Source organism: Melospiza georgiana, chromosome 33 (assembly GCF_028018845.1).
Source record: "Melospiza georgiana isolate bMelGeo1 chromosome 33, bMelGeo1.pri, whole genome shotgun sequence".
NCBI lineage: Eukaryota > Metazoa > Chordata > Aves > Passeriformes > Passerellidae > Melospiza > Melospiza georgiana.
The window spans coordinates 581,251-595,526 of NC_080462.1; the positions used below are offsets into that span (position 1 = coordinate 581,251).

The following is a 14,276-nucleotide window of genomic DNA, read 5'->3' on the forward strand; positions in this document are numbered from 1 at the left end:
TCATGGGATGGTCCAGGGCCTGCTCAAGGCATGGCCAAGATCATGGGATGGTCCAGGGCCTGCTCAAAGCATGGCCAAGCTCATGGGATGGTCCAGGGCCTGCTCAAAGCATGGCCAAGCTCATGGGATGGACCAGGTGGGATGGACCAGGACCTGCTCAAAGCATGGCCAAGCTCATGGGATGGTCCAGGGCCTGTTCAAAGCATGGCCAAGCTCATGGGATGGACCAGGGCCTGCTCAAAGCATGGCCAAGCTCATGGGATGGTCCAGGGCCTGCTCAAAGCATGGCCAAGCTCATGGGATGGAGCAGTGCCTGTTTAAGGCATGGCCAAGCTCATGGGATGGACCAGGGCCTGCTCAAGGCATGGCCAAGCTCATGGGATGGTCCAGGGCCTGCTCAAAGCATGGCCAAGCTCATGGGATGGACCAGGGCCTGTTTAAAGCATAGCCAAGCTCATGGGATGGACCAGGGCCTGCTCAAAGCATGGGCAAGATCATGAGATGGTCCAGGTGGGAAGGACCAGGACCTGCTCAAAGCATGGCCAAGCTCATGGGATGGTCCAGGGCCTGTTTAAAGCATGGCCAAGCTCATGGGATGGTCCAGGGCCTGCTCAAAGCATGGCCAAGCTCATGGGATGGACCAGGGCCTGCTCAAAGCATGGCCAAGCTCATGGAATGGTCCAGGGCCTGTTTAAAGTATGGCCAAGCTCATGGGATGGTCCAGGGCCTGCTCAAAGCATGGCCAAGCTCATGGGATGGACCAGGTAGGATGGTCCAGGGCCTGCTCAAAGCATGGCCAAGCTCATGGCTTGGTGGCTTTGCTCAAGGCTTGTCTGGCTTGTGTTTTGTGGCTCTCCAGGGATGGCCCAACCACCAGCCTGACCCATGCCCAGCTCTGCCACTGGCATCATGCCCAAACTGTGCCCACTTCAAGGCTGCTCTCCTCCAGCCTGCTGGCATTGCAGGAGGTGCTCAGATGCCCACACTGGCTCTCTGCTCAGCTTTGCCCTTGTCCCTGATGCTGGCAGAGGGAGCATGGGGCACATTTGGCTCTCAGGGCAGTGCCAGCAGTGCCCTGGTCCTTGGTCACATGCTGTCCCTCACAGTGGCTGGGCAGTTGGAGCTGCAGGGACCTCAGCATGGGGGCAGCTGCCGTCAAACCTGGACAGACAGACAAATGAAGGGCTTGGCCTTGTCATTAGTGGCATTGTGGGCATCACTTAATCCCCTCAGAGCCATTGTGGCAGAGTGGAGCAGCACAGCCTGCACTGCTGGAGGAACTGAGCTTCTGCTTCTGAATTCCTTTGGTGCCCCTTGGCCACTGTGCTCAGCCTTTGATTTCATGAAGGAGAAGGGAAAAAAACCCCAGCCTGCCTCTTCCCCCAAAAATCTTGCTTTCTTTTTCTTTTTTATTCTCTGTAAAATGTGTCTTTCTGAGAGATTTGAGCTTTTCACCCCATGGCTGAGCCGAGCATCTCACGACATGGGGTTGTGAGTTGGGGGTTTGGAGACCCTTCTGCCACAGCACAGCTTTTTAGGGGCCTTAAAAATGCTTCCAAAATGTCCTTTTTGGCCAGTTGGAGGCAGGTCATGCCCCCTTTTGCTGTGCAGATGCTGGCAGCCTCTCCGGGACGCTCAAGCCGCGCTCGCAGCATCGAACAGATTTGTCTTGGCCTAAAAATACCATCAACATTTTGGGCAGCCTTCTCTGTTCCCTTATGGTCCAAGATGCAAACACTCCCAAGCAGACAAGTTACACACAGTCCTTGGCACCCAAAGGAACGTTGTGTTTGCACCACATGAAAAGCTGGATCTGCATCCAAAGCCAGCCAGAGGAACATCGGGAGGGAGCGGAAGGATATTGGTGGATGGCAAAGGAAAAAACCCAAACACGCTGGGCTAGGCTTGGAATGCTGGCAGAGCTCTCGTGGAGCAAAACCTGCAGGTTTGGAGGCTGCTCAAGCATCCCTTCCTCATCCTTGTCTTGTCTGGGAGCAGGGTTGGGGCTGCTTTAATGTTTTCTGAACCCGTGCCCCCCATTCCTGCTCTTGGGGCTGATTTCTGTTTCTCCTCACCCCAGGTCAGGTTCCAACAGCCCAGCTGTGTCCCCACTGCACACTAATCCAATTTATCTCCTGTTTCTTGGTGGTTCCCAGTGGAACTTGACTCACCAAAAGCATCTTCTCATTCTGGAAGCTTCCCCACATCGAGCATTTAGAGACTGTGACAACCCAGGCTGGGAATCTGCCGCCAAATGTGATTTTTAAGTGGATTTCAAGGGGCTGCTGCATCAACCCACCTTCCCTGGGATGTCTGCCTGCCTTTCCTGCTGAGGGATTCAGCCATGAGTGGCTCTGGCAGCATCTCAGGAAGGATGAGGAGCAGCCAGGACCTGGAGGAATTGAGCCAGAAACTTTTTGATTTTGTTTTTCTGCTTGAAGGGGAGCGAGCAGAGCAGAGCAAGCACTGCCAGGCTGGGGCCAGCAGCACTGGTACCACAGCTCAAGGGCAGGATGAGTTGCTCTGTCCAAATTATGCTTTGAAACAACAAACACGAGATCTCCTGGTTTTTGGTGCATCTGAGGGTGGGACTGAGGGCACAGGAATGTCTTCGAGGCGTTTCTCCCCTGGATATTTAGTGAGAGGCAGAGCTGCTCCATGCTGAGCACACCCAGCCCTAGCTCAGGAGGGGTTCCACACCCCAGCTGCCTTTTGGGGCCCAGTCATTCCTTTAGCTGCTCAGAGTGACCCTGAGAAATGTTCCAAAGTCTCTTTTCCCAGCCTGGTGCTTGAAGAAGGAGTCAGGGCTCTTCATTTCTCGGTCTCAAGGTTGTTTATTTTATCTTTGCTATAAAAAAATTTCTCCTGCCCTGCCGAGGTCCATCCAGCAGGACAGTTCCAGGCACTCTGCCTGCCCCCTGGGCAGTTTTATGTCTTTGTACAAAAAACTACCTGTACAATATTTACAATAACTTACCAATGCCTATCACCTGTGTTAGACAGTGAGCTTCTACTCTAAACCAATCTAAAAGTGCCACCATCACAGCAGAAGATGGAGGCCAAGAAGAAGAAGGAGACAGGTTGGGCGTGCCCAGTTCCCTCCATCCTGCCCCCTGAACCCCCATACCAAAAACCCCAAAATCTGCTTTTCCACCCCATGATAACTTCACTATTATTGTACCTAATTTGTCATGGCTTGCAGATCTTCATCTAAGGTTGGTAATTTGCTCCATGGGTCATAATCAAACCCACATTTTGGGCATTCTGGGCTCTGTGCCAGGGTCTCTGAGCCCCCTGGCAGGGGTCTGGCCAGAGGGGTGTGCTGGGTGCTGCCAGGGTGGGTTCCAGCAGCGCCAGGGCTCTGCAGTGCCCATCAGGATTCACCCGCACAACCCCCGCCAGACAAAATCCTGGTTCCTGCAGGCTTTTAAGTCAGAGCAAATCTCCCTGCTGCAGAGAGGGGGGTTTCCTGGCTCGGGGGGGCCCAGCTGAGCCCCCAGCCGGGCACGCCGGGTGCCACGTGCCCGCCCGGCCGGGATCACGCCGGCTTTGGGGCTCGCTGTCGCTTCTCGTTTCCTGCCAGCCCGGCTGACGTGCCAGCTCCTCAGAGGGCACTTGGGCAGGGCAGAGCTCACCGAGCACCAAGGATGCTCCACAGCCACTTAAAGGCACCCAGCAGTTCCTGCCCTGTCCTTGGCTGGGTGTCCTGGAGGGGCTGATTTTCCCCCCCTGATTCGCTTTCCTGGTTGTCATTGCTCAGGATGTGTTAAATCAGACATTCTGCAGGATGCTGAAATGCAGGGGCAGCTGCCAGTGTCAATGTCTTCATCCTCATTCTCATCCTTATCCTCATCCAGACTTCCCCAAAGGCCAGAGTGGTTGGGGCTCCCTCCTCTAAGGGAAGCGGGCTGCATCCTGGTTGAGCATGGTTTCCTCTCACATGTTCTGCATTTCCTGCTGCTCTCTTCCCCTCTTCACATTGGAAATCTGCTCCCCTGAGAGCTGCACTCGTGGAAGTGAGAATATTGCTGCAAAAGCAGGATGTGCAGCGGGTCCTGATGGCATGGGGGGATCTGAGGGGCAGGTGATGACCGAGGTGGGCTCTGCAATGGGAAATTCTCCCCCTGGTTCTCTCTGAAAATTTTCTGCTGTAAAGGAACTGCTTTTAAATCTCTTCCATATGAGAAATTGTTGTGTTCTGCTGGCGGCAGCCCAGTGACAGAAAGGTTTCCTGAAAACCTCTTTGCGTCTTCTGGTTTTTTTCCCCCTGGCAAAATAAAAGAAGAGGAATGAGAAGGAAAGTTCTTTTCTAAAAGACCTTGCAGAGATCCCAAACACAGGAATCTTTGGGTTTGACTCCTGCTCCAGCAGAATTATTTTCCTTTTACATCATCTCAACAAAAAAGCTCAAAATGTGGGATGCACATTTTCATTTTTCTTTTGCAAAAAAACCCAAAAGAAGCAGCAGCCAACGCCCGTACGGCTGGAAATGGCATTTTGTTGTCCCCAAGCTCTCATTTTGTTGCCTCAGAGAGCAGCAGATTGCTGCAAGGCACGCTGCCCTGGCTCGTGTCCTGCTGCCACTCCAGCCTGGTGCTTGCTGTGCTGCAGAGCTCAGCCCTGGGCTTTGTCCCCATCCCCTTCCCTGCAGCTCCTCACGGTGTCACAGGGTCACAATCCAGCCCCAGGGTCACCATCCCAGCTCAGGGTCGCTGTCCCAGCTCACAGGTTTGCAGGAAGGATTTTTTTTTTTTTTTTCCTGCTTTGATGTTTCCTGGGGCTGCTGCTGGTGGGTTTCCTGCAGGAGCAGGGATGGTGACACCACAGCTGCCCCTCACAGCTCAGCTGCTGCAAACCCACCCTGCAAGGAAATCAGAGACAGTGAAATTCTGGCTGATTTTTGATGGGGAGAGCAAAAACACCAAGGCAAAGCTGGTTAGCTAAAACAAAAATGAGCTAGAGAAGGACCTGGGGGGAGATGAAGGGGTGATGCTGTGAGATATTTCAGGGTGTAGGTGAGCAAAGCTGCATCCACCCATTCCACTGCTTTCCTTGACACCCTTGTGGAAGGAACAACCCCCAGGATGATTTTATGTGTTTTATTTTAATTTTTTAAGATTTTATTTTATAATTTAAAAATTTATTTTTAATTTTTTTTGCCATTTATTATGGCAAAATGCTGGGGCTGCTGGTGGGTTTCCTGCAGGAGCAGGGATGGTGACACCACAGCTGCCCCTCACAGCTCAGCTGCTGCAAACCCACCCTGCAAGGAACTCAGAGACAATGAAATTCTGGCTGATTTTTTGTGGGGAGAGCAAAAACACCAAGGCAAAGCTGGTTAGCTAAAACAAAAATGAGTTAGAGAAGGACCTGGGGGGAGATGAAGGGGTGATGCTGTGAGATATTTCAGGGTGTAGGTGAGCAAAGCGGCATCCACCCATTCCACTGCTTTCCTTGACACCCTTGTGGAAGGAACAACCCCCAGGATGATTTTTTGTGTTTTATTTCAATTTTTTTAGATTTTATTTTATAATTTAAAAATTTATTTTTAATTTTTTTTTTGCCATTTATTATGGCAAAATGCTGGGGCTGCTGGTGGGTTTCCTGCAGGAGCAGGGATGGTGACACCACAGCTGCAAACCCACCCTGCAAGAAACTCAGAGACAGTGAAATTCGGGCTGATTTTTTCTGGGGAGAGCAAAAACACCAAGGCAGAGCTGGTTAGCTAAAACAAAAATGAGTTAGAGAAGGACCTGGGGGGAGGTGAAAGGGTGATGCTGTGAGATATTTCAGGGTGTCGGTGAGCAAAGCTGCATCCACCCATTCCACTGCTTTCCTTGACACCCTTGTGGAAGGAACAACCCCCAGGATGACTTTATGTGTTTTATTTTAATTTTTTCGATTTTATTTTATAATTTAAATTTTTTTTTTTAATTTTTTTTTGCCATTTATTATGGCAAAATGCTGGGGCTGCTGGTGGGTTTCCTGCAGGAGCAGGGATGGTGACACCACAGCTGCCCCTCACAGTTCAGCTGCTGCAAACCCACCCTGCAAGGAACTCAGAGACAATGAAATTCTGGCTGATTTTTTGTGGGGAGAGCAAAAACACCAAGGCAGAGCTGGTTAGCTAAAACAAAAATGAGTTAGAGAAGGACCTGGGGGGAGATGAAAGGGTGATGCTGTGAGATATTTCAGGGTGTAGGTGAGCAAAGCCACATCCACCCATTCCACTGCTTTCCTTGACACCCTTGTGGAAGGAACAACCCCCAGGATGACTTTATGTGTTTTATTTCAATTTTTTTTAGATTTTATTTTATAATTTTAAAATTTATTTTTAATTTTTTTTGCCATTTATTATGGCAAAATGCTGGGGCTGCTGGTGGCAGCCCCTTGCTCATCCCTGTGCTTGGTTCTGGTGTCAGATACAGGCAGAGCTGAGGGTCGGGGAGCTGCCTAAAAACCTCCCTTTAAAAAAGATGTTTTTAAAACCTGAAACCTCTTGCAAAATCCCATTGTGAGGTTCCCTTCTTTGGGGGTCCTTGGGGATAGCTGTGAATCCCCACATCTTCTGAATCTGCCAACAGCTGTTGCTGGAGGAGAGGAATTTTCTGGTTTTTTTTTTTTTTTTTTTTTTTTTATTTTTTGATTTGATTTTGATTTTTTGGGTTTTGATTTGATTTGATTTTTGATTTTGATTTGATTTTGATTTTTTAATTTTGATGTTATTTTAAATTTTTTTTTGATTCGATTTTGATTTGATTTTTATTTGGATTTGATTTTGATTTGATTTTGATTCTATTTTGATTTGATTTTTTTGATTTTGATTTTGATTTGATTTTTTGAATTTTGATTTATTAAAATTTTGATTTGATTTTAAATTTTTTTTTTTAAATTTTTATTTTTTGATTTTGATTTGATTTTGATTTTTTTGGAGGGATTACCTTCCCAATCCCCAGGCAGGGATGGGAGAGCAGAAATGAGAGCTCCAGCTCCTGTCCCTGTGTTAGACACCAGAGAGTTTCTGCAGTGCCTGAAGGAAACCCAGCTCCATTGATGGAACAACTTTTTTCCATTTTGCCTCTGAAAGAGAAAAAGAAAAAAAAAAAGTTTTTTTTTTTTTTTTTTTTTTTGAGAAAAGCTCAACTTTCCGTCTTTCGGCTGCGTCGGCGAAACAAAAGGTTTTGGAAAAAAAAAATCCACAAAAAGCAGTTTCAAACAAAAAAAAAAAGCAAAGCTGTTCCTTCCCCAGCAGCAGCACCTCTTCCTCTTTTGGGCCATTCTCAGAACAAACAAGGACACGTACAAAAATAGAAAATTAATAGGGAAAAGTCCTGAGGAAACGGCAGAAAAAGGCCTGGGAATCTCCTGATCATGGCCGTGACTGATTCCCATTGCCTTGTTCTACAGACAGGAATTAGGGACACTAGGAATTACTAAGTTATTAATATAATATAATATAATATAATATAATATAATATAATATAATATAATATAATATAATATAATATAATATAATATAATATAATATAATATAATATAATATAATATAATATATTGATATAATATAACGTAATATAACGTAGTATAATGTAATACAATATAATATTATACAACATAATATAACGTAATATAATGTGATATAATATAATGTGATATAATGTAATATAATATAATATAATATAATATAATATAATATAATATAATATAATATAATATAATATAATATAATATAATATAATATAATATAATATAATATAATATAATATAATACAATATAATATAATACAATATAATACAATATAATATAATACAATATAATATAATATAATATAATATAATATAATATAATATAATATAATATAATATAATATATTACAATACAATATATTACAATACAATATAATATAATATAATATAATATAATATAATATAATATAATATAATATAATATAATATAATATAATATAATATAATATAATATAATATAATATAATATAATATAATATAATATAATATAATATAATATAATATAATATAATATAATATAATATAATATATTACAATACAATATATTACAATACAATATAATATAATATATTACAATACAATATAATATAATATATTACAATACAATATATTACAATACAATATAATATAATATATTACAATACAATATAATACAATACAATACAATATAATACATTACAATACAATATAATATAATATATTACAATACAATACAATATAATGCAATACAATATAATATATTATGTATAATATTAATGTTAGCTATAAGAATTATTTATAATCATTATTATTAGGTAATTAGTTAATAATTATTAAGTGTCAGGAATTACTGGTGACACCAGACACCACCATGGTCAGGAGTGAGTGGAGTTTTTCTATATGTGAACAAGAACATTTCCTCTCTGTGAATCCAGAAATGAGGGTGAAAGTGGTGCTGGGAAGGCCCAGGAAGGAGCAATTTTAATGGGAAATATTGTGAAAAGCTTCAGCTGGATGCAGAACAGGCTGGGCTGAGGTGTGGTGCCCATTGCTTGCAAAAGGATCCACGGAGCCCAACCTGTGGTGCTGAGCAGATCCTGCCAGCAGTGTTCCCAACCCATGTGGGATTTATTCACTGCAGTTTTATTTCCCCCAGAGGCCCTGTGTTTCCTTTCCTGGAGCTCTCAGGTAATTGAAGAGCCACTCCCAAATAAGCTTTGGCCTCAGAACTGAGATGTTTGTTGCTGTTTAGGAAGGCAGAGAATTGTCAAGGCTTTTTTTTTTTTTCTTTTTCCCTGCTGAATTTGGCATGAAAAGGGATGAAGACTTCCAGGAAATTCTGTATCTTTGACTCCTGCAAAAAAAAGAAAAAAGAGTTGGCAAGTGCTGGCTCCATCATAATGCCTTAATTGCTTTTGGTGTGTTGAAAATAGAAGGATTCAAAGTGGATCTCAGTGTGCTGCTGAAGATGAGAGAGGGACTTTGGGGTGTCCCTATGCGCTGTGCTCACTGGGCTCCTCTTGTCTCACCTCATTGCCTTGATGCAGCAGTGCCCAAACCTTTCCTGTGTGTGAGCCCAGCCTTGGCGTGGGGTTTGCTGCCCAGTGCTGTCACCATCACCCCCTGTGTCACCCCCAGCTGTCACTATGCCACCTGCCCTGTCCTGTGATGCCCTTCCTGTGGCACCTTTGCGTTTGGCAAATGCCACTCGTCTGCTTTTGTTAGGAAATTCTGTCAGATTGGACAATTTGCCTGTAATTTCAGGGTTTATTTTCCTATTTAGCTGTTTGTAAGCAGGTTTTCCCTGTTTTTTGCAGGACAGCAAAGAGCATGAAGGGTTTTTTTTTCTTCCCTTCGTGATGTTGTGGCACCTGAAGGTGACAAAGATGCCTGAGTTCATGCAGGGCCAAATTCAGTCCTGGTGTAAACAGAACCTTTGAAAACAAGGAAGTTTCTCTCTGCTGCTCCCCATGCTGTAATTCCTAAATTAGAGACACCCTGGCATCAAGTCTAAGGGGTTGTATCCTGACTTTTTAACCCCATGGAGGTCACTGATGTCTTGGGGTGATGTTGTTGATTTGTATAGGAGCCAGTCCTGGTCCATGCAGGCCAGGGGAGGTTCTTGGGGGTCCTGAGTTCATGCAGGACCAAATTCAGTCCTGGTATACAAAACAAGGAATTTTCTTTCTGTTGCTCCCCATGTTGTAATTCCTAAATTAGAGACATCCTGGCATCAAACCCAGGGGCTGTATCCTGATTTTTTAACCCCACTGAGCTCAGCAACATCTTGGGGTGATGCTGTTGATTTGTACAGGGGCAAATCCTGGTCCAGGGGATGTTCTTGGGGGAACCTGAGTTCATGCAGGGCAAATTCAGTCCTGGTATAAACAGAACCTTTGCAAACAAGGAAGTTTCTCTCTGTTGCTCCCCATGTTGTAATTCCTAAATTAGAGACGCCCTGGCATCAAACCCAGGGGCTGTATCCTGATTTTTTAAACACATTGAGGTCAGCAATATCTTGGGGTGATGCTGTTGATTTGTACAGGGGCAAGTCCTGGTCCAGGGGAGGTTCTTGGGGGTACCTGGTATCAGTTGTTGGTTTCTCTGTGTCTGGGTTGAAGGCACTTGTGATGGCAGTTCATGTTTAAATTAACACTCAGGTGTTTATTATTATCAGTAAAACAGCCTCACAACCATGAGTTGGGCAGCTTTTCATTAGAAGGCACAAAATGGCCAATAATCTTTTGTTACAAGGTCTTTTAAGACTAAACTATCCAATTAAGAGCTGACACCTGGATTATTTTCCCTTTTAACCCAATAACTGATCCCAATGGGGACTTTTCTGCCCAATTACAAAATGCCACCCAAACCCATGAAGAAGAAGGAAGAAGAAACCCAGGATGACACCCTGTACATACTAAAAACCCCAAAACCTCAATTTCTCACCGAGTGATGCACCCACACTACTCTCTATAATCTATTTCACACTTGAGTGGATTGTGGTATATTCTGGAAATATACCACAGGAATATTTCAGGAAACTTTCTCCATGGATGAGGGTCACAGCCAGAGCTCCCTGGGGGTCAGGGCACCCCAGAGCAGACAGAGGAACATTCCCAGTGGTGCCCTGGGTTTCCACAGGGAGCTGCCCCTGTTCCCCATCTCAGACTGTTCTGGTTGTGTTTTCAGACGTTAGGAAAGAAAGGTTTTAAGGGTTGTGACAGCCCAGAGCCCGACGGCAACGACTTCATAGACCAGAGCATACTAAAAGCCCCCAAAAACTCCATCTTGCATACTAAAAACCCCAAAACCTTCAATTTCTCACCAAATGATGCACCTACACTGCTCTCTATAATCCATTTCACACTTGAGTGGATTGTGGTATATTCTGGAAATATACCACAGGAATATTTCAGGAAACTTTCTCCATGGATGAGGGTCACAGTCAGAGCTCCCTGGGGGTCAGGGCACCCCAGAGCAGACAGAGGAACATTCCCAGTGGTGCCCTGGGTTTCCACAGGGAGCTGCCCCTGTTCCCCATCTCAGACTGTTCCGGTTGTGTTTTCAGACGTTAAGAAAGAAAGGTTTTAACGGCTGTGACAGCCCAGAGCCCGACGGCGACGACTCCATAGACCAGAGCCCCTTGATGGAGGATAAATACCGCAAAGGCAGCGAGGATCTGGATATCCTGTTCAAGAGATATGGTGTAAGTACCTGCCCGTGGCTGGAAATCCTTCATTGTATGTTCTTTTCTGTTTTGTTTCTCTTCTGTTCGACCTCCCCTCGCCCTGTCCCTGCTCCCCCCGTGTCCCCCACACGTAACAGGCGCTGAACAAGAAGCACAGGGAGTGCGAGAGCCCCGAGGGGGACGAAGTGTTTGCTCTGACCCCGCAGACGGAGGAGAAATATAAAAAGATTGATGAGGAGTTTGATAAAATGATGCAGAGTTACCGGCTCGCAGTGAGTAGCTGGTGGCCTGCAGCACCCCCTGGTCCCCTCCCCGGTGCCTCCAGGTGATGGGGGGGTGGATTTTGGATTTTGCATGGCTTTGCTTTGGAGCCGATGCCAGCAGCCCCTGCAGCCCTGAATGCACCTGGCTCTCGAGTGCCCTTCCTTGGGAGAATCATTCCTGACCCTCCTTGGTTCTAGCCAGGCAGTTCAGCTTGTCTCATCACCTCTACTGGGTCAGGATCTCCTTTTTCACCCTCTTTTCCTCAAAAAAATCAGATTTTTGTCTGTTCATGTGAGCTGGTAGCAAGTGCCGACCTCTCACATCCCTGCAAAGCTCAGCTTGGGCTATTCCACATTAATTCCCCCCAAATCCACCGAGCCCTCAGGGCAGCTGGTGGCTGTGGCAGCAATCCAGGGAGGTTTTAGCCTGTGATCCCAGAGCTGTCACTGGCACTGGGGTGGCATCAGGACAGTGCTGAAAGGGATTTGTGTCAGGAGACGGGAGGAGGAGGAGGAGGAGGAGGGGGACACGTTTCAAATTAGTTGTTAGTTCACGGGAGCAGAGACTATTGATGCAGGCAAGGGCTCTTCAGGGGATTAGCCCCGAGTTGCTGCAGCAGTAATTAATGCTGTGGGAGCAGGGGGGAGGCTCCTGTCCAGGCCTGGATGCAGCACAGCAAAAGTGACACACACACACAGCCCCACCCAAAATAATCTGCCCTTCTGTGCTTTGCAAGCCCCCACAAGTTAAAATTCTGGCTTTTGTTGAGAGCTGGGCCTTGTGAAATCTCCAGGTTTTGAGGTTTGTTTTGCTGACTCAGCGCTGTGTTGCTCCACGAGCCTCGCAAGGATCCCAAAATCTGCATTTGGATAAGGATCCCAAAATCTGCATTTTGATCCCCTAGATCTCAGGGTGGAGGAGGTGGGGAGGCTGCCCTGAGACCTGGGAGGGCTGAGGAGGTGGAGGGAAGTGCAGGTGGTGATGATCTCTTGCAGCTCTGGAGGAGAGGGGTTCAGGGCAGGATTAGCTCTGTCAGGACATGGATCTACCTCAGCCTCCCTGGTTTCACTAAGGAGGTGCAGATTCCCACCCTACCAGGGTGTGTGGGGTGGGAGTAGAGCCCCAGCAGGACCTGCAGCCCCCCAGCACCTGCCATGGTGGAAAATAAGCTGAAAAGCCACCTGAGCTTTGTCCTTAGTGCAGAACACTGTTATGAGCAGGAGCTGCTCAGCCTCACAACGTGTCTGCTGCAAAGGGAGGGCCCTGAGCAGGCTCCCATCATCCAGACGTGCCAATCCAGAGGGACAATCTGTGCCCAGAGGTCCTTTCAGCAGGTGGCATTCAAGTGCTGGGTGGCTCCTCATCAGGGCACAGCATCTGGCTCCCCCACTAAACCTCCCTGGCAGCAAGGGGCCGGGCAGTGCAGGTGGAGTGTGTGGTTGAAGGAGACGCTTTTCCATTTTAACGCTGGGTTGGTTTTGTGTGTGAGCAGAACTAACCCAGAGGGGCAGCCTAACGACAGCTGTGTCTGCTAACGAAGGGCCCCGTGGGGCTTCTGCCTCTGGTGTTTGCCCTCCCTTCTAACAAGAGCAGAAATGGTGGATTTTGGCTGATTTGTGCATCTTCTCCCCCAGACTTTGGAGCCATGTGCAAGCTGCCATTGTGCCGGGGCAGTGCCAGCCTCACACCTGTCTGCAGGTGCATTAAGGCAGAGCTCAGCTCCTGGGCTGCTGTATCATCAGCTCACAGCCCCACCATGGCACTGCTCATGCTGTGGTGTGGAGGAGCTGCAGCTCTTCCTCTCCCTCACAGCCCCACCATGGCACTGCTCCTGGTGTGGTGTGGAGGAGTTCCAGCTCTTCCTCTCCTTCACAGCTCCACCATGGCACTGCTCATGGTGTGGTGTGGAGGAGCTGCAGCTCTTCCTCTCCCTCACAGCTCCACCATGGCACTGCTCATGGTGTGGTGTGGAGGAGCTGCAGCTCTTCCTCTCCCTCACAGCCCCACCATGGCACTGCTCATGGTGTGGAGGAACTGCAGCTGTTCCTCTCCCTCACAGTTCCACCATGGCACTGCTCATGGTGTGGTGTGGAGGAGCTGCAGCTCTTCCTCTCCCTCACAGCCCCACCGTGGCACTGCTCATGGTGTGGTGTGGAGGAGCTGCAACTCTTCCTCTCCCTCACAGCCCCACCATGGCACTGCTCATGGTGTGGAGGAGCTGCAGCTCTTCCTCTCCCTCACAGCCCCACCATGGCACTGCTCATGGTGTGGTGTGGAGGAGCTGCAGCTCTTCCTCTCCCTCACAGCCCCACCATGGCACTGCTCATGGTGTGGTGTGGAGGAGCTGCAGCTCTTCCTCTCCCTCACAGCTCCACCATGGCACTGCTCATGGTGTGTTGTGGAGGAGCTCCAGCTCTTCCTCTCCCTCACAGCCCCACCATGGCACTGCTCATGGTGTGGTGTGGAGGAACGCCAGCTCTTCCTCTCCCTCACAGCCCCACCATGGCACTGCTCATGGTGTGGTGTGGAGGAGCTCCAGCTCTTCCTCTCCCTCACAGCCCCACCATGGCACTGCTCGTGGTGTGGTGTGGAGGAGCTCCAGCTGTTCCTCTCCCTCACAGCCCCACCATGGCACTGCTCATGGTGTGGTGTGGAGGAGCTGCAGCTCTTCCTCTCCCTCACAGCCCCACCATGGCACTGCTCATGGTGTGGTGTGGAGGAGCTGCAGCTCTTCCTCTCCCTCACAGCCCCACCATGGCACTGCTCATGGTGTGGTGTGGAGGAGCTGCAGCTCTTCCTCTCCCTCACAGCCCCACCA

At 47.6% G+C, this 14,276-nt stretch overlaps 1 protein-coding gene across 3 annotated transcripts in view; it reads left to right on the plus strand.

Annotated features, from left to right (window-relative positions):
• Positions 1-14,276, plus strand: part of MEF2D (myocyte enhancer factor 2D) — a 104,931-nt gene that overhangs the window by 62,028 nt on the left and 28,627 nt on the right. For all 3 annotated transcript variants that reach the window (XM_058042722.1, XM_058042721.1, XM_058042723.1), the window contains one exon: positions 11,075-11,212. In XM_058042722.1, coding sequence (XP_057898705.1) covers positions 11,075-11,212 — 138 coding nt within the window. The remainder of the gene's footprint in view (positions 1-11,074; positions 11,213-14,276) is intronic.